This window comes from Anas acuta, chromosome 19 (genome assembly GCF_963932015.1).
Source record: "Anas acuta chromosome 19, bAnaAcu1.1, whole genome shotgun sequence".
Classification (NCBI taxonomy): Eukaryota; Metazoa; Chordata; class Aves; order Anseriformes; family Anatidae; genus Anas; species Anas acuta.
Genome location: NC_088997.1, coordinates 2,439,046 through 2,464,914, shown reverse-complemented (window position 1 = coordinate 2,464,914; position 25,869 = coordinate 2,439,046). Strand labels below are relative to the sequence as shown.

At 41.9% G+C, this 25,869-nt stretch overlaps 1 protein-coding gene across 3 annotated transcripts in view; it reads left to right on the top strand.

The window, feature by feature from the left end:
• USP32 (ubiquitin specific peptidase 32) overlaps window positions 1-25,869 on the top strand; it is a 77,321-nt gene continuing 51,452 nt past the window's right edge. For 2 of the 3 annotated variants that reach the window (XM_068655608.1, XM_068655607.1), the window contains exons 1-2: window positions 1-191; window positions 21,095-21,222. In XM_068655608.1, the coding sequence (XP_068511709.1) occupies window positions 134-191; window positions 21,095-21,222 (186 nt within the window). In that variant the 5' untranslated portion in view covers window positions 1-133. The remainder of the gene's footprint in view (window positions 192-21,094; window positions 21,223-25,869) is intronic. The other variant, XM_068655609.1, reaches the window with a different exon arrangement.

Below are 25,869 nucleotides of genomic sequence, written 5' to 3'. Positions count from 1 at the left end.
GCCCCCGCCCCCGCCCCCCCCCCCCGCCCGCTCCCTGCGCTCCTGAGGCGGCGGCGGCGCAGCCCGGGCTCCGCGGCGCCTCAGCCGGCCGGCGGAGGGCGGGGGGGGGGGAAGCCATGGACTGAGCGGCACCATGGGCGCCAAGGAGTCCCGCATCGGCTTCCTCAGCTACGACGAGGCCTTGCGGAGGGGTGAGGGCGAACGGCAACCGGAGACGTTGGGGGGGGGGGGGCGGCGGCGGGCCGGGGCCTGAGGGGATTGGGAAGGGGGGGGGGGGGGAGCCGGGGCTGTCAGCGGCGCTGTGACAGAGCCGGCGCTGCGCCTCGCGCTCCCTCCGCGCCCCTTTATTTTATTTTTATTTTATTAAGGGGGAGGTACCGGGGACCTCACCCCCCCCCCCCCCCCAGCCCGGTGAGGGAGCAGCCGCCACCGGGAGGACCCCCCCAGGGTCTCCTTGCAGCCGGGTGGGGGCTCCGTTGACACCGGCCGGGCCCCGCGGCCTCGCCTCCGCCTGTCACCCGCCGGGGGCCGGGCCGTACCGGGCCGTACGGGGCTGTACCGGGCCGTACCGGGCTCCTCGCGTTTGGCCGCGGCGAGGAGCGCGCCCCTGCGGCCGCCGGCTGGGAGGGAGCCGCGGTTCCCGTGCGCGGTGCTCCCCGAGCCGGGAGGAACCGGGGGTGGGGGGGGGGGCCGTAAACAAGCGCGGGGCCGAGCCCCGAGCTGCGCCCGGTGCCGGGAGCCAAGGACAAAGAGGGCCCGGGGAGCTTGGATGCCAGGAGGGTTTTTTTTTTCGTCGTCCTCGGCCTGTGGTGAGGTGCGGAGCGCTCCGGCAGCTCACCTGTGCCGGGGTCGGAGCGCCCGTGGGATGGGGGAGCGGCCCCTCGGGGTGCCGCGGGCACCCCAGAAGCGTCTGGGGGCTGCCGAGGGAGAGCTGGGAGGAAACATCCAGTGATAACTGGGAGAGAAACAGAGTGGTGTGACATGGGATGGTGATCTGCTGTTTTTATTATTATTTTTTTTTTATTTCAATATTTTTTTAAATGGTGGAGGCAGCGAGGGATGCCATGTCAAGTAGGAAATGGAGCAACGTATTCTAAACGCTGTCAAGCAGAGGAAACAAATGTGGTTCAAACTCCTTTTCATTACAGGTTTCAGCCATAGCAGCCCCAAAGAATTTCGCTTCTAGAGAAAGCACATGAAGTTTCAAAAAACATAGATGTGCGTGTTTTTAGAGGAGCTGGAGTCATAAACATAGTTTGGGAGAGACGCGAAATTGAATGAAGTCATTCAGTCAAGTTGCATATTCTGAAGTTCATAAATAAGAAAAAATAAACGCTTGGAATTTAAAGTTAGATTTAAACTCATATTTTGCCTCTAGGAAGCTAATCTGGAAGCTTTCATAGGGAAGACGTTACTTGACATCAAAGTAAGATTGATTTTGAAGTTATTTATAATTTCCTTGCACAGTGAATGTTATTTCTCTTTAGTGTTTTTCTATCTCTGTGAAGCTTTTAATACTGTTTTTCTGCAGGAGAGCAGAAAGGTTGGTTTAGGCCCTGTTATAAATTGATGTTTTACTAAATAACAGCGTTGTTTACTTAACCAGTGAATTGTTGTACATATAAAACAGGCTGGTTATCAAAGCGTTGTTTGTTGGGGCCATTCTTGCTCGCACAGAACTGTGCTGGTGCTTGTGGTACTTCTGTGGACACAAGCAGCAAATGATGATAATAGATAAACATACACATTATTAAAGCAAAAACAAAGCTCTGTATATTTACATCCCATTAGATGGATGGAGCTTTTCTGACATTGTGTCCCGATTATTAAATGCTGACAAGTTTTCTATTAAGTGATACACAAACTCACCCCGTGGAATGAGTGGTGGTTACCTGTGTTTGTAGAAGCAGTGTTCATTCAGAATGCTGTGCTCCTCTTTTGAGATGCTTTCAGTTGTTCAGAATATCTGGCAAAATGCAAAGCTGGTTCTGTAAGCTTCAGGAATTAAGGCTGACTCTTTAAGTTATGAATGGAAGCAATTTTACCATAATTTCGAGAACAACCCAAAGGAGTGAAGGTGAGGAGGGTTTTTGTGGTTAAACACTCACAATATAAATAACTAGCTAGAATATAACTTCTGTTCAAAGAGATGAAAACATGAGGGCAGCCTGGTATTATTGGCCTTGTTCACCCTGGAGCATGAGATAGTGCTGTGATTTTTTTCATCACTGTTGTTATTTTTTGCTCATCATCACAGACAGCTGACTGCAGTGTGGATGATGCGGCCGTGTGGATGCGCCCGATGAAGTTGTCTTGTGTCCCCCCAGGGCAGCTCCCGCTGCTGGTCTCCTTTTTCTCTCCTGCCCTGTAAAATCTTTGTCTGGTTGTGTAGCTTGGGAGTGAAACGTAAGGGCGACTATTTGGACATCTCTTCTTACGAATATTGCTGAGTTATCATCATCTTATTTACAGTTGCCAGGGGCACAGCTTTGCCTCTTGTTGTGGGGAAGGTAAAGGTTTTGAGCTTGTTCTGATCCCTGTGTGGAGCTCTTCCTGGCCCTCAGACCTCTGGCTGAGGTTGACTTCTTTGTGAGGAGATGAAATTCACGGACAGGTCGTTAGAGGTGAAGTAAGTGCTTTGTTCCAAGTCATGCATAAAGTAATCGGTTATTTCATCAAACTCAGTTTATAATGGCATAAACTGTCAACCTGGCTCATGGCTTTGTTGCTTTTTTCTTAGCCCAAGGTCCAAGAACATCTTTTTTTCCTGGGGCGGTGCTCACGTCAGCTCGGTCAGTATCCCTTTTGGTTCGGTGCCTTCTCCAACGCGTGCCTCTCATTTCTGCCCCCACTCCGTTCACCAGGCTGTCTGGCTGCTCGCTCCTCCTGAGATTGCCCAGCGCGAGGCCTTATCTTACACGGAGGAGGTAGTTCTCCGAAGCCTGCCTTATCTTCCACTTGTTCTGCTGGCAGCCTTAAAGGGCTGTGTTTGGGAAATGCCACTTTATAAAGGAACTTTATTGCTGTAGCTACAGTGCAGCAGGTCTGCTGCGTTGTATATACAATGCTTTAATAAGGATTCCTCAGGAAAGAGGTGGGTACGTGGTACTAACTGATGGCTGGTTTATGCTGGATCCCTGAGGACTGCATTCTCCAGTCACTGTTAACACGTCTTCCTTAGGTAACTTTTAAAATATAATCACAGACTCAGACCATACATTTATAAAGGTATTTGAAAATTATGAGATGATAGAAATCAAAGTTTCTGAGAATGCTGCTTCGAGAAAGCAGGTCATGCTAACTTGGGCTATTTTCAGCTTATGTATGCTAAATATTCAGTCAGGTAACCACTTAAACAAAAGGAGTGTCAATGAATAGTCATGGATCTGTAAGATTTGTGCTGGGAAGGAGGGCTGGGTTTTTCTTCTGCTCAAAGCAAGGTAAAACTGCTGTTGGGTGTATGCTGGGATGGAGGAAGGAGGAACTGCAGTTGACAGCAGCGTGGCCAAGGAGTGTAGCACTGGGAGAAACAAATGGCTGTGGATAGGTCTGTTCCATTGTGCTTTGAGTTTTGTGCACAATGATCCTTGAGAAAAAGAAAACAAATAGCCTCATAGTCCAGAAGAGTGCGTGCACTTCGTGTGCCCATTCAGATTGGGGCAGGACTAACAGGTGTGTCAGCTTCACGGGATTTGCCTCTGGTCACAAAATGGGGCTTTTTATTACTCCTGACTTTGACATGATCTTTTAAAATCCCAGGTGCATTTTTAGGAAAAATTAAGAGAACTATTCTTGTGGTTTATTCTCTTCTTTTTCTGTATTCCATGAAGGCAGATGTTGTTCTTTCTTTTCTCCCATATCTGAAAAACAGTGCTTGAGCAGCACAGGTAGGCAGGCATTCTGCTGTTTTCCAGGACACTCCATGTTCAGGGGGTATAAACCTGTGTCCTGTTTGAGGAGCTTTGAGTTTTCAGGTACTTGTGATGAAGATGCTTAGATCCCTTTCAGCTTCCTTCCTTTCCTTCTTTTAGCTATCAGAATTAATGGGATCCACTGCTGAGCCTGCCTAGATTCAGGGAGACTTGTGTCAGCCAGTATCTGCTGGCTTTAGGGCTCTGCTGTATGATTAAGGCAGGTATGAGCGCACAGCTTCACGCTTCCTGTTTATAAATCTGTGAGGAGCTGCTCCATCCCCAGAGCAGTAATTATTTCACGGCTTCGGCATTCAGCTCTGATGCTTCTTTTGGGAGGGTACCTCAGTAGTCTTAGCTGAACATATAATGAGATGCACAGGTGACTTGAGGAATTCGACTTAAACTTCCACAAGTTGTTACCAGAAGTGAGTTTTTTTTTACCTGTAATTCTTCAGCTAAATTGCAGTGACCTCTTTACTTTCTTCCTTATTTCAGCTTCCAAGTTGAGAGTGGTTTTCAGCCTTGTCTTAAACATGTACCCAGGTTACGTACTTCTGGAAATGAGGAACATTTGCGCAGTGAACTTCAGGCAACTAACAGCGTTTCCTTTCCTGGGATGCCTTTTGTGGTCTTTAGGAGAATTTATGAAATATCAGAATGTAATTCATTAGAGTGAATGCTGTGGTCCTGAAGGAGCTGACATGTGTACCTTCTTTGTAGGACTTCACTTGTTCTCTGATGGTTCCCAAGCACGGTGGCAGTAACCTGGAGAGTAAACGCTCAGGGGCTGGGTGTGCACGCAGCAATGAAGGCTGATAAAATAGGATTTAAGAGTGCAGGTGTTTCATAAACAAGAAATGGTTGAACATCTTTAAGGAAAAAGCCCTCAAAACCTTTAATTTTGATTCAGTACGTGTTGGGAGTTCTCTAGTTTCACACTTTAGCGGATGAAATGTGCCTCTAAATAATAGCAGTCTCATAATATCAGCTGCATTGCATAGATCCTGTCAGCATGTTACTAGAGACTCCAATCAAAGCGGTCAGGAAGGCTGCCAAATGAACGTAAATAGATAATATCATTTCAGCCATGGTGGCTGGGAGCTGAGGGATAAGCTGGACAAATCCACGTTTTGAGTGTTGAACAGCTTGGTATAAGCTAAAAGTTTGCTATCAGAAAATTATAGCCATAATGTATTTCCTTACATTGACATTATCAATTAAAATGGAGCACTGGAAACATTTTTGTATCGTTTTATAGAACACGTGCCTATATCTCATCGTTCGTACAGCTCCGGGTTGTTCTGCTTTGTCTTACATTTTGATCAATGAAATCAGGTTATTCACGGTCAGCTCTTCCTTGTCAGTTTCTGGTTGTAACTTTCTTGAGTAACAGCAGAGGTTTGTTTTTTTTTTAAGGCAAGCCCAGAGAGACTGTTGAACTTTCATCCTTTCAGGTTTTCAAGACCTGCCTGGACAAAGCCTTCTGCAGTCTACGCTGAGTTAAGTGTTGACTTGGTTTTAAGCACCAGGCTGAAGCAGGTGACCTCTGAGATGCTTCCCAACCTGGTAGATTCAGTGAAATATTTCTGTTCATTTTGAATTTTCTAAAGCCTTGTTTTTATGCAGTATAAATTCAGGGTCCTGAGTCTACATGACAGTGTCCTAGAGAGATGATAAAATAAGACAAAAATAGAAACTAAGAACCTTTTCAAAATGACACGAAGCATTTCTAATGAAATGTGAAAGACCAAAAGAGAAGTGGAGGGGGACACTACTTGAGTCCTGCTGTACTTGACCTGTACCAGTGTCAGGCTCCCTGGCTGCTGGCACTCTGCAAGAAATCAGTAAAACAACCCACATTCCCTTCCTCCGTCTCAAAAGGAAGCCAGCTTACTGTCTCATTTCATAAAATAAGTGTGGCGTTCAGTTCCTTAGTACTCAAAAAAATGGAATCACATTCAAAAAGCGGGCCTGTGAAGGTATGACAAGCTTTGTGAGAGTAAAAGAGAACACAGCATTAGCAAGTTGTGATCAGGTGAGACATGATCTGTCTATTTAATTCTATAAATTAAGATTAAACAACTGCTACTTTATGATAGGACTGATTTTGATTTTTCTGTAATTGAAAGAAGCAGCAGACATTACTAGTATCTGTCATTTTTAAATGACAGAGCATCTGAAAATTGAGTGTATATACATATATATTGTTAGAATGTGAATTCATTAATTCATTCTAAATAATTTGGTATATGGCGAGTGTCAGGTAGGTCTAATGAGCGCTATATCCTAGAGGTCTTATGGCACAGCAGTTATTTGTAAAATAATCCTGCTTTTATTTCTTCTTGGATTTTGGCCCAGGAAGAAATCCCAGATACAGTGAACATACAGAAAGGAATGGAGGAAGTGTAGAACAAGCGTTGTGTTTCCAAATACTGGAAGGCGGTGTGTGTTTCCTTTTTATTTCCTCCCCGGTGCTTTAGCAATAGCCTGCTAGTTTCCAAAGATGTGCCAAGCAGGGAGCTGAGCATCCACCCGGCCCTGCTGGGCTGGGCAGGTGCTGAGCTCCCAAGGGAGCTGTTCTGCTGCCTCACTGCTGCTCACCGAGGGCTGCGGTGCTCCAAGTGCACCAAGAGGTGTTTGGGATCTTACAGAGCAGGTACTTAGGGAAGTGAAGTTGTCCTCAATGAGCAGGAGCGGTGTGAGTTGTTCTGCCTGTCCTTGACCGGTGATTCTTCACCCTTGCGACGAGGGGCGTGTTTGCTGTCCTCTTTCTTACTGCACCCCAGGGATTGCAGCACCAGCTGCTGGTCGTAACCGATGGCATTACTTTGACCAACACATGGGGCTCAGCGGAGGCTACGTTGCAGCACGTGGCATTTGATTTGGGGTGCCCTCTCTCTCGAGGTGAGCTCCAGTGAGGCAGTGATGGACAGCTGGGCTAAGAGAGGCACATTGGGTGGGATGGGAAGTGTGCTGAGGGCATCTCTGCAAGTCTTCAGGCTCTGCCCGCGTGCTTTCAGAACTGCATTATACAACCTATTCTTTAGGAATCCTCATAATAAACCTGTTGTTTTCCATTTTAGGTTCCTATATAGGAAAGTAAGTTTGGGAGGTTAATTCTAAATAAGACTTTCAATTTTTCATTATTTTTAAAACAAGTTACTTCTTAATTTGTTATATTGCTTGAAGCGCTTGCTTTCTGTTTAAGTTATACTTAATCTAAATTACTGTGAATATCGGTGTGATATTTGCAGTATTGAAGAAATACAAAAAGCATCTTTAACATTTAATTTTCACATGAAAAGGTCATTTACATAATGAGACAATGAAGCCTTTGGGCAAAGATGAATGTAGAAGGAAAAATCCATTAATGTAGAATCTGCCTAAGAGTTTGAAAGGACCTAATTCACAGAAGTTTGAATACTATATTATTGCTAGCACTTACCAGAATAAAAATACCCTGCTTGCCTAACGAGTGGCAAAATCCTAATGCACGTTCTGTTTTGTGCTTTCTTAAGGGACATCTCGCTTTTGTTAGCGGTGACTGATCCTGAATAGCTTTAGTCTTTTCAGCTTAGCTGTGTAATGATACTTCGCGTTTCTTTTTTTATGTAATGAATCTTAACACCTCTGAGCAGTGGGTTTATTGCTAGCCTGTGTTTACAACTGAGCACGGTTGGCATTGGCCTTGTCGTAGGTAAGGGCATGCTTGGAAGGAGCGCGTGTCTTTTAATTGCAGTTCTATTAAATGGATGTAAAAGCCCTTCTGGGTTTCTGATTCTTAATGGGCATAAGCTGGGCTCGGATCTTGGTTTGTAACAAAATGCGTCTGCGTAGAATTTTTGTAGTGTTTCAACTAAATCTATTTAAAAACTGGTGCCAGTTATAATCAATCACAGCGTTCTTCTGTGTAGACAGTTAGGTCACTCATCATAATGGCAATAAAAACAGAAATCCTTCAGTAGTTTAGTGTAATCCTGACAGGCGGCTGAGCTCTGAGAGGTAAAGACGTGTGCTAAATAATCTGGTAGTTGGAAAAAAAACACAATACTTTTTTTAAAAAAAATAGACTAACATTTGTAACAAGGCCTTCATTTGCAAAACAGAAGATGCCTGAGAAAGGTTTGGGTGATTTATAATCCAGGTGGGCTGCAGTGAGCAGGGTTCATTCTCCATTATGTATTTAACTTGATGTAAAAACAGCCAGCCGAGCACAGAGTTCGTTAGCAGTGCCAAAGTGATAGCTGGCAGCAGGCAGGGTGGCTGGGCGTATGGAGTGCTGTGATCTCCGGGGTCCTTAAGCCCTGCTCTCCATCCCCTTGCAGCCCGTCAGAGCACATAGCAAGCTGCCCCGAGCACAGTGCCACGTGCTGATGAGGCTAACAGCTCACTGAGCTTGTGAGCTGGTGGATTTGGGGCAAAACAGTGATATTTCCTTGGAATGGTGCTGGGAAGCTGTGGAGGATAAGCGCCTCCACCATTCAGGTGGAAGGTGCTGCAAACCATCAGAGCTCCTGGGAAAAGGATGCCCTGTGACAAAGGGGGAGGAAGGGGGTGGAAATATCATCTGGTTTTACACCTTGCCATGTACTTCAGTTCTGACTTTAAGGACGTTCTTAACCCATTAGTGGTACGTTCTGCGTTAAAAAGGGGGTTGGCTTCTTGTCTTCACTCAGGTTCTCTGCAGGCGCAGTCATGAGCAGTGCAGCAGGGCAGCGGGCGATGCTCTGGGGTGAGGCTGTATCTATCATCCCAGTGTCGGAACGGGGCCCTTGCTACCTCCTGCCAAGGGAGAACGGAGCTGTGCTTGCCAGGGTCTTACATAACATTTATTTTGATGGTAATTTTTCTATGTTGAAGACCTTTGAAGCTGTTTCCTGTAGTCCTGGAGGTAATAGCTGGCTTCTTGGAGCTATGCAAAGGTAAAGAGAAACGTGCAGCTTGGCTCTGAGTTAATTTTAGTGTAAAGCATTAACCTTTTTCTAATTCTGAGCAAATAACTGTGATGGTCATGCAACATCAGATTTTAGATGGTAGAGAAAGAGGAAAAAAATTACTCAATGCTTAGCAGTCTTAGAGAGAAATCTTTAGAAGCAAGACTTGATGCTTCAAGAATAATGTTACAATTGTTTAGTCGGAGTTGGATCCCGTCGTTCTGAGAGGTAATGTCACCAGGCCAAAGCAGGAGGTAATTGCATTCTGCATAAAAATATCCTCACACTTTATAACACTTATTACAACCCCTTTTGATTCTTCCTCACACAAGCTGCGTTTTTATTCACGTTGCATTGATCTTTTTTTTTCACTTGGTATTTCAGTTTTCATCCCCTCTTAGAATATAGGTATTTAGTACGGAACATACGCTTAGGTTTCCATTGTGTTTGGAATTGATATTCTTTATTTTAATTCATAGAGGTAATGGCCATGGTCAGGTTTTGTCCTGCATCAGGCTGCTTTGGTCCGGGACGGAAACACTTTAACGGGTGTATGGTGCTGTCACAGTGTAACTCTGCAAAGATCCTAAGGCTGGTTTAATTGGGTTTTTGGTGATCATTTTAAATGATCAGTGTTACTGTGTTAGTTTTCAACATTGTTACTTTGAAAATCTGAAACCTTGAAAGAAAACAAAAATTGGAAGAAGCTCAGAAACCCAAGCAGGGCAGGAAGTGCCCCATTTAGATGGGCTGTGTACATGCATAAAAAGAGCTGGAAGTGTTGGAATAATTACGAGAGCTTTAGTTTCGGTCTATAAATGAACTTGGATTCTATTTTGAATTCAATTTGAACACAAATCTATTTTGGGCGAAGAAGTGCTTCCTTTCAATCCATGGTTCTAGTGGTTTGGTGTTGTCCAGAAATAAGATTTTTTCGGCGCTGGAAATTTCCTATTCTCATGAAGAACGTTTTCACCATGTTCTAGCTAAGTGCGATAGAGTTAAATACTGGATCTTAGTTTAGAAATTAGAAAAGTGAATTTGTACTTCCTACAGCTGAAGCAGCATTTGCCTAAGAAAAGTGATTGCCAGCAGCGAGTGTGGTGGGCACAGCCTGCTCTCCGTCCTGCCAGGGTGTTAACGAAGGTGATAGCAGGGGAAAAGGAATGCAAAGTCTGCTTGCTCCCTGTTTGCCAGTCTTACAGCTAACAACATGATTTTTCTTTTCCTTAAGGAATTATAATCAATCTTTTTGCTGCTGACTAATTTACCACCTTTTTTTTTGTGTGTGTTACCTGCAGCTCTGTCTTCTCATTGCCTTAGTTAAAGAATGGCTGTATAAATACATTGTGCTAATAATTAATTCATTTCCTAAGTAATGAGTAGATTGTGAAGCAAATGGGTTAAATAAGGAAGGAAACAATGTATAAATTCTAGTATAAAACACTGGGTAAATACCTGCAGAAGCCACAGAGTATTATAAGAATATAGATTTAAAAGGCAGAATATAAAGTATTTGATAAATATCTTTTCATATAAAGTGTTCACAGTTTATTATGTAAATGTGCTGCTTCGAGCAGAGGCAGCTGTGTCCTTGGGGATGTCTTGAGAGTCTCGGCAGAGATTCAGGGAGAGTCTCCAACTGCCGAAGCTATTCAGGGCATCGTAGCTATTTTGTATTAAGTTATTCTTACTTATAATTATTTTATTAATAAATTATTTATGATTAGCCTCTACTTTTGGGAAATAGTGGATGCTGTGGGAGGGTTCCTGACTTATCACATCAGTCTAAAGTGGTCACTGGCTGCAAAGTTACAGAAAGAAACCCATGCAGCTGTTACCTGGGATCTCTAAATACGTTGTTTCTTCCATTCTTGTGAATGTAGCACCTTAGGAATAGAATACAGCTGGCAGTGAAGACTTCTAGAGATACATCTGCACTCTGCTACCAAATCTACTTAAAACTAGCGTGGCATCTTTCAGGATAGCTCTTCAAAATGAGTCCTCAGGTGTGTGTGGGGAATTCTTAACAAGGGACACCACAGTGGGGATGGAGTTTGGAAGCAGTGAGGCTGATTTTTTTTGCTGCTGTCAGTTAAAAACTGCCTCCGATTCAACTCCTGGTGTCATGCTACAGGTGTAGTAGGGCCCCAGCACTGGCCACGTGTTTGTTTTTGTTTTACTGCTTGACTGCCTTGGCTCCTGTCTCTGTTGGTGATTTGGGTTTTATTTTTCAGCCTGTCGCAGATTTGCATAAAAAAACTTGTTACGCATCCATAGCAGTGTAACAGAAGGCATAGATAATTTTGTGACCTGGCACTAAAATAGCACGGTTTGCGTCTGAGGTTTTGTTCCACGGTTGTTTCCCCAGCAGTTGAGGATATGAAGGATTAAAGCACAGAGCCTTCTGCTGTCCATCGGCTGAATGTGTGCATGCATGTGTGGCGTGGTCAGGGCAAAACGTGTGGCTTCCAGGTGAATGGTGTTTTTCTTCTAATTGTTGAGAAACAAAAATGGAGCAGGGCACAGTCTGAATCTTTTAGCATTGGTTACTTGTTGTAGCACCAACTGCTGGGCTTTACTGGAGTTGGCTTTTCTAACTGCCAAACATCTGAGTTAAATACGTGATTAAAACTATACCAGCAACTGCAAATCATAACTCCTTGCCTTTAACCTTCACTGAAGGCTAAACGAAACACTGCCCTCATGTGCACGAGTTGCAGATTCTGTTTAACTTTCAGGCTCAGGTTTTTGTTTTGTGTTTTAAGGAAGTGCCACTTTATAGTATAGATGCGCTACGAGTCTTTGGCACTGTTGAAAGAGAGGATATGAAACATTTGTTCTATCAAGGCATATTTTTTAGCAGGGTTCTTACGTGGTGTTTGCCCTTGCATGGTTGGCATTTGCAGCAGTGCCTTAAACCTGCCTTCAGATGGCCTGTACCTGCAGACGGCAGGGCTCTCCTCGGGAGTGCTTTTGCCTTTCATTTTAATGTGCTGTTTATTTCCTGGAAAGGAGCTGTGTAATGTAATTTTGTATATCTTACCAAGCATAAACATCTAGATGATTTTCATGATGGTAATAAAGTGGAAGCAGCTTTTCCGAGTTGCGACAGAAGCCGCTCTGCTCGCCCAGGGGAACGCCAGCCGACAGTGAGCTGCCAGGAAAGCTGGCCAAGGGACAGCCCAGAAAGCAGGTTTGTTTCCTACTTAAATGGGAACAGCTAGCCAGTTTAATGCCCTTGGCTTTTGGTAGGGCCAGCAATCGTTCCTCAGAAGCCGTGGCAGCCCCTCACCTTGTGGGAAGCACCCCGTGCCAGGGGGTGGCACCCCGGGATGAAGTTGGGCTGGAAACGGCTTTATTCTGCTGCTGAGGAGGAGTTTGCCACTTCTTTAATTGCTAAGTCATTATTTTGTCTCCAAGCCGGCAGTCAGTTGTGCCTAAATTCGTAGTAATACATATGGTAAAAGTTATTGTAATGATCCGCAGAGGTTTCTGAATTTTCAGGTTCTTTCAGCCTTCTTCTGTGGCTTATGGGGTTGGGCTGGGGAGCGTATAAAACCAGGCTCCTCTAATTCCTGAGGATATAAAATATAGCCAATAAGATTGAAGTGCTCAGATGGTGGGAGGATTATTTCACTGCTGGGGCTATTACGGAGCAATTCCTATCCCTGCTCGTCTGATGGGGAAGGTTGTCACAGAACCTGTACTGATTAGCTTTGCTTGAAGCAAACATAATCCAAATAGCAATGTGACAGTGTGTGCCCTGATGGAGATACTTTGCAGATGGATAAAACAGGCTAATAATACTTAATGGCATTCTTTTGGAGGATGGTAACTGTGAGAAGTAAGCTCTTTGAAGATTAAAAGTGTCACATAAATGCTAAGTATTCTTGTTACAGAAAATTGGCAAATCCTATTGTAATAACTAAATCTTCCGCCGCCCTCCACGCACAAGATGTTAAACCTTTGATATGCATTGTGGTTAGCTCTAATAGCACCAAGAAAAGCTTTATCCCCACCGTGAGCCACTGCTACCAAAAAACAAAGAACAGGTATGAGGGGAAAAAATGGATTGAATAACGTGATTTTTTTTTAATATCCAAACTCTATTGCTATTGTCCTTAATTCCTGTTGCATCCTGTCACTGGTAAGTGTCATGCTAAGAGTGTCAAGTCTTCGCTGAGACACGCCGAGTAATAGGAACAATGCGATTTGTAATGTTCTGGTTGGGAGCCATTCCTTACGAGGGGGTCGGTGGTTTTGTTGGGGGCAGCCTTTTGTGTCTGCCCACCCCAAATGTTCTCAAGCAGTCTCCTTTTTTTTTTTTTTTTTTGCAGGAATGGGTGGGTGTGGACTTTGTCTTTTAAGTAGGAATGGCTGGTTCATTTATTTCAATTGTGTTTTGCAGTTTGGGCTTTTTCCCAAACATGTTTTCTGTTCGCTTGTACATCTTACCTCTTTGAAGCTTTTTAGTAATTGCTTTGGTTCTTGACAACTTCATAACCGCAGCCATTGAGTCACAATAAAGACTAATGAAAAAAGTAATAAAATTTCCATGTATAACTAGGAAGAAGATTCCTGAGGGAAATATTGAGCAAGTGATTACAGGGAAGATAATTGTCTGGTTAGAGAATTATATGCCCTGTGAGTTTGATATTGAACCTGTAAAATTGTCACTTAAAAATCAAAATATTAGAATTATTAAAAGCAGAGATGGAAGTCAGAGCTTGAGGTAGGTGCATTTTGCTTGCTTTCTGAGGAATGATCGAGTGGTTTGCTGTTCGGTTTTTAACTGAGTTTCGCTTATTTTTAGTAAAGAATAAATGCAGTGTTAGGCTGCTGTATGGCTGCAAATTGTTGCTTGCCTCGTGTGCTTGAGATCTGCAGGGCTTTGGGGCTTTTTTTTTTTTTTTTAATAAAGGCACTGATGTAGCGAGCTGTCTTTTATCCAGTAGTGACTGGAGGAGTGGTAGGAATTCCCCTTCTGTTTCCTGTTTGTAGTGTATCGTGGACATTTCGATGCTTCACATTCTGGGAAAAAGCGCCATCCCTACTAGGTATTTTGTAAGGTGCTTTAGCCAGATGAGCTCAGTGTGTCTTTATCTTCCCCTTACCTGAACTTTTCATCCTGTGTGATTTTTTTCCTCCTGATCATGGAGTGATTTGTTTCCTGGTTTCATTTCCAGCACTGTCAATACCTTGTGGTTTGCTGTCCGACTTTTTTTTTCCCCACTCACCTGTAAACTAGAATATACAATTTCCTTTCATGTAGCCAAATGAAATATCTTCTGCTTTTGATACCTCAAGATCCTGCCAGCTCCTGGGTGCTGTTGCTGCCACCTCTGCTGGTGCCCGTGGTGCTCTGCGTGTTGGTGTGAGCAGAGGTGACCAACTCACCACTCATTTCTAGCAGCCACTCCTTTCTCTTGTAAAGAAGAAAGTAAAGAAAACAGCTCGGCATGTTGTTTCTGTGCCCAGCTTGTTACAGATTAGGTTAATTGGCTCTTGGCTGATAGCAGCCCTTGCAGATTAACTCCACCTCCTCTCGGTTCAACTACCGGGCTCCTGTCCTTCTCACAGATGGAAGCAGCTCCTTGGTGCAGGACTTTTACAGACCGGCTGAGATCACTTATAAAGCAACTGTCTGATGTAGACTAGGATTTTTATTCCTTTTGTCATTTCCATGCATTCTGTTGGATCTAGATGATCTTTAAGGTCCCTCCCCGCGCGAGCTGTGCTGTGACTGCGATTTTAGCGCTGAGACAATTAAGGCACGGAGAGGTTAAGTGCCTCTTGCCTGAATGTCTCAGCATTAAAGAGCTCCAGCGCGATGCTTTTATTCCTCTTCTGCTACAACAACCAACTTCTTATGCTCTAAAAAGCTGCGTTTTATATCTCATTCTCTATCACAGCGTTTTATATAATTCTGCTTGGATTTTGAAGATGAGGGGAAGAGGCATTGTAGGGGAAGGCGCATTTTGTAAAACAGGAATTTAAAACCCATGCATTGTGCTCACTCTCATCACACATCACAAGCAAGGTATCTAGTAATCACCTCATATAAGCTATAATAAAACCATTAAGCTTGACTAGCCACTACTTCTAACCTTCAGACAAGCTCCCTTCAACATTAATACTAGTTTCTTATAATGCTTAAAGTTCACGTGTGAACTGTTGCATCCTAAGCAGCAGTGCTTGCTCATAAACTTTGGTGTCCCTTCTCTTTGGTGCATTTGTAAATCTTTAAACTTTGTAAGGGCGGTGGAGAGCGGCCGTGCTCTGAGAGGCAGGCGGGGGACTTCCAGCGGCTGTCGCGTTGGGTGCAGGTTGCTTACTGGGGCCAAGCAGAGGTGCTGCTGCACAAGCCTTGTGTTCATGACCTCTGTAGTGTTCCTAGTGTTGTCTTTTTTATTTAAAAAATTCGGATTTTAGGCAGATTTTAATGACTTTCCTGCAGTATTCGAGTAAAACATACTATTGAAGGAATCTGGAAGAACTTCAAGCCAGGTTTGTTTGCCTCTGAGGACGTCCGATAGCGTTTGCGGTGTTTGTGCTTCCAGTAGTGAGACCTGACTTTGATACAACCATTTCCTTCTCTCTCTCTTTCCAAGACAGGCAATGAACAAGCACGAAGTATCGATATGAGGTGCATTTGGTTCTAACAGTCAGATTTTTATGATGACTCAATAAGATTTTACTAGTAGCTCTATAAAGGCAGCACACTTTTTGCTGAGGTAGGTGTTTCTTTCCCAGCTTGCTAAGTTTTCCGCAGGCGTTTGTTGTCTAAAGCAGGCCTCTTCAGTCTCACCTTTGTCCTGAAGTGACAGAGACTGTGCTGCATGTTGAGCTATGCAGTACTCACATTGCTTTTTTTTTTTTTTAATTCTAAAAGGAAAATTCCAAGATGGCTTGGTAATGACTACATGGAGTGAAAGCATTGGAAAGAAAGGGGCGGCTCCAACACGGGACTGCCTTATTCTGTAGCTGTTTTTGGAAGGTGCTATATGCATTTTTAGCTAGACAGTTGTTGGTTTAAACAAAATAATACTAGAGTTGTAAATCTATACAAACGGCATTACGTTTAACACCATTAAACTAAAAATAACCTCAGCAATTGGGTGAGCTGAAGGTCTGCTACAATTACTGTAAGTTGTGGTGGCGTTTTTAGCTGAGGTTGCACGGTTTCATTTAAACTTTATTAAACAAACTGGAGCTTGAGTATTCCCTGGAGAGCTGGATGCAACACTAATCTTCTGTTAAATTGTCTTCAGCATTGTTGGAAAGCATCCAGCCAAGGTAGCGTTAAGGAGGTTTGTATTTGCAAAGTTGCCTGGATGGAGCGACAGGCGCTGACTTCTGTTGTGGAAGAGGCAGTTTGCTTCTGCGAGGGGCTTTGGGAGCAGGCTGACTGACTCAGATACAATTTTAAGAATCAGAATGCGATATGTTACTATTGAAACTTGCTTTTCTTATTTTAAATTCAAACCTTAGAATAAAAAGTTAGCTTCTGTAGTCATGAGGAGTGAAGAGCTAGGCGTGCGGTCCCAATTAATAGCTGCCTTGCTTCCTCTGCAGCAACACTGAGGCCGAGCCACCTGTTATTGGTAGGAACGATGAGAAGGGTTTTTTTTGCTGTGTTGACTATCGTAAAGTTATTTTAGGAAGTCTTACATGTTCTGTTTTTCCCTGTCAGGCTGTGAAAGCAGCAGCAGCGTCTGTGTGTGTGCAGGGAACGGGGCTGCTCAGTGGCCTGTTTGTAGGGACGGCTCCGTCCTGGTGAGGCTGCCTTTGGAAAAAGTGAGTCTGCTCAATGCAGGACCTTAAGTCAGTGGATGAAGTGAGGTTGTTAACTGTGTTTACATCTAAATGTTGGTTTAAAAATATCTCTGTGGTCTGTGATGCTTGCTGCTGCTCAGCCACCTTTTTATCTGTTGTGCGTTGTTTTTAACAGGCGCTGATTGAACGCATTTCCAGAGTTCTTGAACAAATGTTTGAATGCCTTTCTGTAAGCCTCTCAAGTCTTGAGTTGTGAAAGACAAGAGAAAATAGTCTTAAAATTCTTCCTTGCACTTCTTATTCTTTTTATTTCTCCCTTCCCACACTCCACAAAAACTTAAATAAAAAAGTCTCCAGCGAATACACTGAAGTGCTATTAAAGGCTGCTGTGTGGAAGTGGAGGGCAGTGTTTGACATTGACCTCTTAATAATACCAATTTTGCATACATAACACCTCTGACCTCGGTTGGACCGTCTATTCAGCATGGGATTTGTGCAACTGAGAGAGAAAAGAGAGCCTGCAGCCATGAGCACTCTCATTTTTATTACAGTAATAAATGTATTGCTTCTGGAAATCTTACCTTCATAATTTAAGACCTATTGTTATTTCTTCTCTACAGGCTATCATGTTCTACCTCTGTGTCAAATAATTGGAAGTTTTGTATTCATGTATTTTATTTGTCTTCCAGACTTAAAGTAACCATTGATAATATCTTTGCTTTCTACTCAGCTCTGTTTCAGTCGTACTTTCGTGTGCCTGGCTCTAAATGTATAATGAACTTGTTTTTGCAGAGCTTTGCAGATGATTGTAGATGGCCTGCATCAATCATTTTAATGTGTCCCAGGGAGGGAATGGAAATGATTATCTTTTCTGTAATTCCATGACCTGCTCTGTATTTTCTGCGTGCAAACAATAATATTAAGTGATCTCTAGCGCTAGCAGTTTGCTTTTGAGATGTAGCACAGAATAGCAGTATCAATTTAGCATCTCCTATTAAATGGTGTGCTGGCAGTCCTTGCTGAAGATGCTAGCAGCGTTGAGTAACATTCATCTTCTCAGCCTTCCTTTGGCCAAGCCATCCAGCAGCAGGACTCGAGGCATGTGTGGGTTTTGAGGCAGGTGGGTATGGGATGGACTCTGCAACCTGCCAGCACCACCCAGGGAGATGCTTGCACCAGGGGGATGCTTGCACGGCCGCGGCTCCTGGGGAGATGTGGCTTCCTTCCTCTGCTCAGGGCCATAAGGCGACACGCAGAACCTCACCGGAGCACTACGTGGTCTGCTCATGGGGCTGTTTGGTGCTAATCGCTTTGGTTTCTGTTAATACAGGTAAATTATGTGATTATGAAAGTACAGGACTGACTGAAACAGCTTAATATTCTAGCCCATTACATATAGGCAGTTCACATTTATTGCATAAGTAAAATTTTCTATTAAAACAGTTATTGGAAGTTTTAATTGGTTATGGGCTGTTGTATTTCTATGTTGCCAGGATTAATATAATTAATGCTGGCAAAAAAGTAGTGCACAAGTGTATGCAAAACTGCATGTACTAAGAGGAAAAAAAATCCTCCCCTAATACAAATGCTGCAGTTGGTTTTGACTGCTAGTTGAAGGAAACTGCAGCTCCAACTTGAAATGTATTTTGCTAGTGTTAGGATTGCATTCATGAGAAAAAATAAATGAAATTTTGGGGTGGGAGGGGATTCTTGTTACCTTCTTTAGCAGAAGGCTAAATACTGTGACTTTAATCAGAGCATAGTCCTACAGCTACGTGGGCAAGTGGAAACAGACCTAAAACCCATTTTTTAATTTATTTATTTATTTATTTTTTACTACAACCTGCTATATTATGAAAAATTCTAAAATTGCTCTGGAGTTGTGTACTGTTGGCGTATTGCTTGAGGCTTCACTACCAAAACACCTGTTCAGTGTTTCTTGAGATAACTGAGAAGTCAGTGATAGATGTCCCAGAGAAAGTTTCTACAAAACTCCAGTTTTAATGAAATTCTGTCACCAGTAACAGGAGGTATGGAAAGCCTTATTTTATTTAAACAAACAAACAACCCAAAGGCCTTGGTATTCAGGTGCACCAATATAGTATAAAATACAAGTAATTTTAATGAAGATTTTCTATGCAGCCAGGAAAGTAAACCTAAAATTTATATAGCCACGTTATATAAGAACATTGATAATGGCATGATGCTTTATTAAGTAGCTATGTTTGTTGTGTAGGTTTCAAACTTGATCTGGCAGTCAGCAATAATTAGGTTACTTGAAAGTCCACTATAATATGTGTAAAGCCATAAGCATTTGCTTAGTTAAGACTTTGTGTGTGTGTATGTATGTGTATATATATATATATTTTTTTTTTTCTTCTTTTCTATTTGCTGAATGACCACAAAACAGATTGGATTAACTGGTAAGGAGCTCAAAAAATAAAGGGAGAAGGACCAGGGAATACAAAGTCTGTCTGCATTAAGTGCGAGTGCACCTTCATGGAAGTGCTGCCAGGTCGTATCCAGGAGCTTTGTTTGCTTTACCTTGCTGCAGCACTGGAGCTGGGAGCTTCTCCCTCTCATTTTGTCCCCCTAGAAACACGGCAGCTTTTGTTCCTAAAGACAATGTGGTGAGAGGCTGTGCGTGAGGTTGTAGGATGGGGCGCAGGATCCAGCCCTGTGCTGTGGAGCACTTCTGGTAATTCCTTGCACAGGTTTGGGACAGGGCTGCTCCGTGAGGTCATTTTTTTCTTTTTTTTTTTTTTTTTCAGAATTGTTGTTTTGCTGTCCGTCTCCTCAATTCAGAAGAGCCGAGGGGGTGTGGAGGGCATCACTTCAGGTTGCAAATAGCATATCAGGGAGTCTGCTTGCAATTAGGGAGGAAAGCCCTGAAAGAAGGCTTTAACTGGCATGCCTACCAAAGTGTTTGAGCATTCGTTAAAACATCGTACTTGGAGAAATAAAGAAAATAAATGATTCCATGGACACAGTAATGTGAAATGGAGAATGTCAAATACCATACGTGCCAGGTAGCAGTAGTATACCAACCTTCTTTTCCCATGTAATTAAAGGATGTTTATTTTCCTAAAACGTGATGTAATAGTAACTGTGGCTCAGGCTTGAGGCTTATTTCTTAGATCCTTGTTTGCGTTTTTTTTTTTTTTTTTCCTGGTAAAAGGTACCCAGAATACTGAATAAAATTTGAGAAGAAACATGCCCCAAACTCTGTTTTTACACACTACCGTAAAGGCAAGACCCCACTCTGTTTCAGTGTCGATGGGGGTTAAAATCAAGGAGGAATGTTTAACATAGTTTGCTTCTTAAGGAAGGGTTTTCCTTTTGATGAATGAATGAATTGAAATGCGGACGTTTTGAAGGGAACTCTGGATGAAGTCCTGAAGCACTCTGTTTTATTTTGGCTGGCAAAAAGCCGGACAAGCTTCTGGCTGTGTTGGAGTTGCCCCGTCTGGCTGGTTATATCAAGGGAAGGAAAATGCCTTGCTATAAATACAGCGCAGGAGCTGTCACGGGCAGCATCGCTGCGTTGGCTTCGGGCTGCTAAATGCTCTTCTGCAGTATGTGGGAACCGTTGTGGGATCCAGGCCGTGGCGTGTCATGCTCTGCAGCCTGATTTTGACGAAGTACTTGTGTTGTTCAGTGAGATACCTCTCAAGTCTACAGTACGCTTGTGGACCTAGAGTCATTCTTTGCCTCGCTCAGAGCTGCTGAACCAGGTTGTTAGAAAGTCGCTTTGTGCTCGGGAAGTAGGAAGGCAGGGACTGCTTTTCAGGACAGTCATGCAAGTATAAAGGGCATCTTTTCAAACTTTCCACTTTTAGTTTGTGAAGAAGTTTGAACGGGTTTTATCTGGCAATCAGACTTTGACTGTGCAAGGAAGTCTTAGATGGAGAACTACATTTAGTCCAAACTAGCACTGCTGTTCAACTCAGGCTTTGCTGTACTATCTCGTAAGCCTGTAAATGGTGATTACTGATTTTTTCTACAGAAAGACTGACTGGTTGCTAGATGAGGCTGTTTGAAGCGTGCTGCTGGAGGTGCTCTTCATAATATTCACTACAGTTGGTTACAGATCATTTCTCTGGCTTACATGCAACATAAAATTGATCATAAAGCTAGCTTATTTTCCTTCTGTGTGACGATAACGGTGCTTAATTTAGAACAAATTATAATACATTATTGTAGTCAAAGAAAACAGGCAGTGAACTGTTGCAGCAGTTGATGTTAACTTTAGTTCTACCCCAATTCTCTTTTTTTGGGGGCAGATTATTAGATCTCATTTTCTAGTAGTTGAATTTTTCCACTATCTGGGTAAGCTCATGCATTTAATTCGTCTGATCTTTTATTTTTACTATAAATATAACATGTACGGGATTGAGCGTCCTTGAGGTGTTACGTTTCTATGACATCTTTATTGACCAAATCTTTTTTTCCTCTTACTCGATACAGTTACGGACATAGAGCTGAAGCGACTGAAAGATGCTTTCAAGAGAACTTGTGGACTCTCATACTATATGACCCAACAATGCTTCATCAGGGAAGTTCTTGGTGATGGAGTCCCTCCAAAAGTTGCTGAGGTAATCTATAAACTTTTCTGGAGAGATGTATGTGGTTGATACTTTATACCTTAGATGTGCACACACAGATATGCCTGTGCAGAAACAGGCAGATTTAATTTCTTTCCATTTTTCATCTAATATTACAGTGTGTGTTCTCTAAATGGAGGTAATGTTCCAGACTTGGATCATGAGCTGTCACTGTTGTGTGCTTGATTGTGTCATTGCTTGAGACTCATCTAATAGGTGGCAAATGACTTCTAAGTAAATCTAGGTATCCAGATGTAGATTTGGGGAAGTGAAAAATTGGGAAGTTTTAACTCTCTCTATGAAACTATTATAGTAGAGGATTTTATATGCTCTGGAGCTGAGCATGCTGATGTTTCTCTGAGATTTCAGAGGCTTTTACTATGTTTTTTAAAGTGCATATTAATCTTTACAAGCTCTCAGAAATAATTTTGTGTATTTTAAATATATATAAATGAACTGGATGGTAACCAGAACCAAAATATGCTACATGAGTATAAATAATGTGTGTGTATATATATATATGTATGTATAAATATAAGTGCATATATATATAAAATAAAAATAGTGATACCATCCTGCACATGTGCTTTGAAAAAAAAATACCTTTCGTAGAGTTGTCTATATTTTGAGAGAGAAATTAAAATATTGTTCAGGGAAGAATAAGATTAGCCAGACCTTTCAAATGATATTTTGCTCCATGTCATTTCTAATCACAGCTTCTATTTCTGGTATCTTCAGTGTTATTGACCTCACAGGCAGCGTGCAAGTCTCTCAGTTTTATTTAGGTAATGTGCATAGTGAGGTGTGTGTTGCAAAAGGTTTAACACTGTATTAGAGGGTTTCTTTTTTCTAAGCTTAATGTTTTCTCTGTTCTTTTTCTTTTTTTCCCTAAGTATTGACAAAGAGGATATTACTTGCTTCTTTAGTATATATGGCAGTTTTATTTTTATGTGTGTATTCAAGCACTTAACAGGAAATACTGTAATGTGTTAGCACTGTCAAACTGAATGAAAGTATGAGATTTCTTGTAGCTTAAGGCAAGTGTCTTCAGTACTATATTTGGTATATTTTGTGTGAATACATTGTTTATAGATGAAAAATTAAAAAAATAATAAAATAAAAATCTTAAACAGTTCATTATTTTTTGAAATAATATGAAATATTAAAAAATTCACATTGTGAATTAATTTGTACTTTATTATCCTTTTTATGCCAGTATTAATGGTGAAATTATTGATTTGGATGAGATAAATTTTCACAAATAGATACTCTGGGTTTTCAAATGTCTTCTGTTACCCTCTACTTTTTTTTTTTTAATCTAACCTTAAAGACACAATTTTGATCATAATTGTGTCTCTTAACATTGCAGTTCTACTGCAGTTCCTGGTTCCCATTTGGTGAAGTAAAGTTAGTGGAAAAATCATGACAGTTTGTGATGTGATTTCATCAGAAGTGGGATATAAGCATCTCAAAATTCCAGTACAAATTACTGTGCACTGAATTACTGTGTACTTCTAGCATTCATATTCGGGCAATGCAATATTCATTTCTCTGAGCTTGAATATTGAAAATCCGGACAAAACTTGGACTTGACTCCGCTCATATTGTAATGGCATTCTTTGTAATTCAGTGTGGAAAGGCAAGCACACTCATTAGACAGCTAAAGCCTTGTTCTGAGTTTTCAGCCTTTCAGTCATTGAAATGGATTATTTTTAGCCTGAGATTGCTGGGCTGTTTTCTCTGCATGCTTTGAGTAATGATTTGTTGTATCTGAGGAGTGATAGGCCTTCAGGAATTCATTAAATTAAAAACACTGATAGAGCAGGCATGCAAAAGAGGGAAATGAAGTCTGTGGAACTTCAATCAATTTACATGATTGTCATGCACACGAAACACTTAAATGTTCTGGGTGGTTATGTTCTGAAAGGATCTCTTAGAAAAATGGAATTGAAAATATTAATAAAATGAAACAGCATGGGCTGTGTCTGCATTGCTTTAACTGCAGGAAAGCCGGTCAAGGGCTCAGATGCATGAACACAGCAATTATTTTTAAATCTAGGGAAATAAGACAATTATGTTCTGCAGTTATAGGTACCTTGACAGAAAAAGTACTGTTCAGAGGAAGTAGAAAGAAGGAATGGTAATATCTCAAGAAAGCATTTTTAGTAGCTTTGTATGTTAGTCTTAGGAGAGGAGGAATGCTGAGAAGGACCTCCTAACTTTTTCGTGTGCAGTCCTGTCCATGACTAATTAGATTATACCTTTATCAGCTTAATTTAGAGGGAGTTGCATATCAACCTTCTTAAAAAAAAAAAAAAAAGCAGTGATTTTTTCTTGTTCATTTATTATGATTGTGAGAAGCACTTGCGCTGGTTTTTCTCCAAATGTGACTGTAATGTAAGTAGAAGAGGGATGCTAATGAAGACACGAAGGACATGTAGGGGGAGCTGCCAAAAGAATGAGAATGGAGACTTCTCAAGGACTGAAAGAGAAGACGGGTTATAAGAATAGAATCAGGGAAGAATCCAGCAGGTTTTATACGCTAGAGAAAGGAGCCAAAATAATACTTCGAACATCCTCTCCTACCCTTCTAACAGGCTTACTAGAAGCTGTGGGCACAGGGACACAAAATTGCTTCTTATTTTTGACAATGCATTTTATTAGAAAAAGTTTTCCAAATAAAATTAATGTGAAAACTTGTGGGGCTACTTCTTTAGAAATGTGAACTAATCCTGGTTGTATATTGTGTGCAACTTACTCAGTGTTTGTAAACTCTCACCAAAAAATGATTAAGTGACTGAGGTAAAGGTAATACCAGCTGCTAATTGTTCTTCTTCAAAGGCGTGTTAGATACTAATACCTTGGATATTATCCACAGAATTCCTTTTTCTTAAATCTTGAACGATATGTTGTGTTAAAATAATACATAAATGTAATAGCTGGCATTCAAATGATACTGAAATGGAGATGTGCAAAGTTCAACTGAAGTGGGTGGAAAGTTCAGAGATGGGTATGAATTTGAAATATGCTTTCAGATGGATGAAGAGAGGAGACAGCTGTATTCAAGGTGATTTATGAGATAAGTGTGCTTCGAAAGTCTAAGAGCACAGAAAGGTGAAATTTGAGTGACAGAGAATAATAAAAAAAAAAGATAATCTTTTAATCAAAGTTGTGAAGGAAAAACAGTGATTTCTCTTTCATTTGGCATATTTACATGTATCTGGTCTTTGAAAGTCCTGTTAATCTGAAATGTGAGAATTCTCTCCCTTTTTATACTTAGTGTGCTTGGATGTTTTTTCCTGCATCTGAAGGAGCTATATTAAGACTTAAGTACAGTATTCAGCAGAGCTAACTGCTTATTTAAAAAAAAAAAAAAAAAAGAAAAAAGTAATGGCTCCAGTGTAATATAGAAGTAAATCACTTATGTATGCAGTGTAGCCCTGAAGGCATCCTGTGAAATCAGAATGATTAGAAGTAGAAAGTGTGGAATTCAGATCTCTGCCATGACATAGTCCGTGAAGCATACGCTGTGTCCAAACAGAGCACAAATTCAGTTTTAATAATTTGAACTCCTCAAGCATCTGCAAATGGATTAAACTTTACTAATAGAAGATGACCTGAGCGTGCTCTGGGCGGTTAGGGTGTGTGTGTGGGGCTGTCTTCCAGCAGAAGGAAATGGCAGGTTCTGCATAACATCTTCCATGGAATGAGATCCTTCTGTGCTTTTGTGTTCACTTAAATGTACCTGCCCTCAGACTTCTTTAGATTTTGGGGAATTTTCAAAGCCTCGCTGTGGTCCTCTTGCACCTCCCTCACCAGTTCCCTCTGGCTGCTGTCAGCGTGTTTACCTGCTGCTCAGAAGGCTCTGGGAGGTGTTCATGTTACCATCACGGTGATTTACAAGTACTTCAACACGAAACTATTTAAGTGATTCAGGAAGATTTTGCTTTCTGTGAAGCCTTTTTCCAGTGCTGAGTTGTTCAAGACAAAGTTGTTGGTAACAAAATTGTTTAAATTTTGCTTTCCCAGTCTAAAAGGGGCAAGTTCTGTTGAAGTATTTAGCTGATTTTTTGGCTTCCAGTTAGCGGAACCCATTCTGATGCTTGTCAGCTCCTGGGTAAACAGTTTCCTGGCACGTAGACCTGTGTGAGTGAGACGGAAATGTTTGTTGGTCTTGTTTTGGAAGACATGGCACTCACATTCTGCACAGGGATTTCAGTCTGTTAAAAATTGATTTTTCTCCTTAATACTCTTCATTGTAACGTGCTGTCTGGCTCCTTTAGAAGGCACAACTGATAACAGATTGCACTTGATTACACTGAATGCCCTACGTAGTTACGGTAGTAGTATATAGATGTTCTTGTAATATTTGAAATGTGATTTATGTACTTAATTCGTGCCAGTTTCATGGGCAGCCTCATTCTGGCTACTTACTGACAGCCCGAGGTCACCCACTTTGAGTGCACTGGATTAGTGAAACCTGGTAACAAAAATGGTTATTTCAAATCCAACGTGGTTCCCTGCCTGGTTTCACTCATAGTTGTGCTACGTGAACGCTTATCCTGCTATCACAGGCAGCGTGTCTGCAATCTTCTAATTAATACGAGAGTTCATACTTTCATGTAGTCATTTTACTTT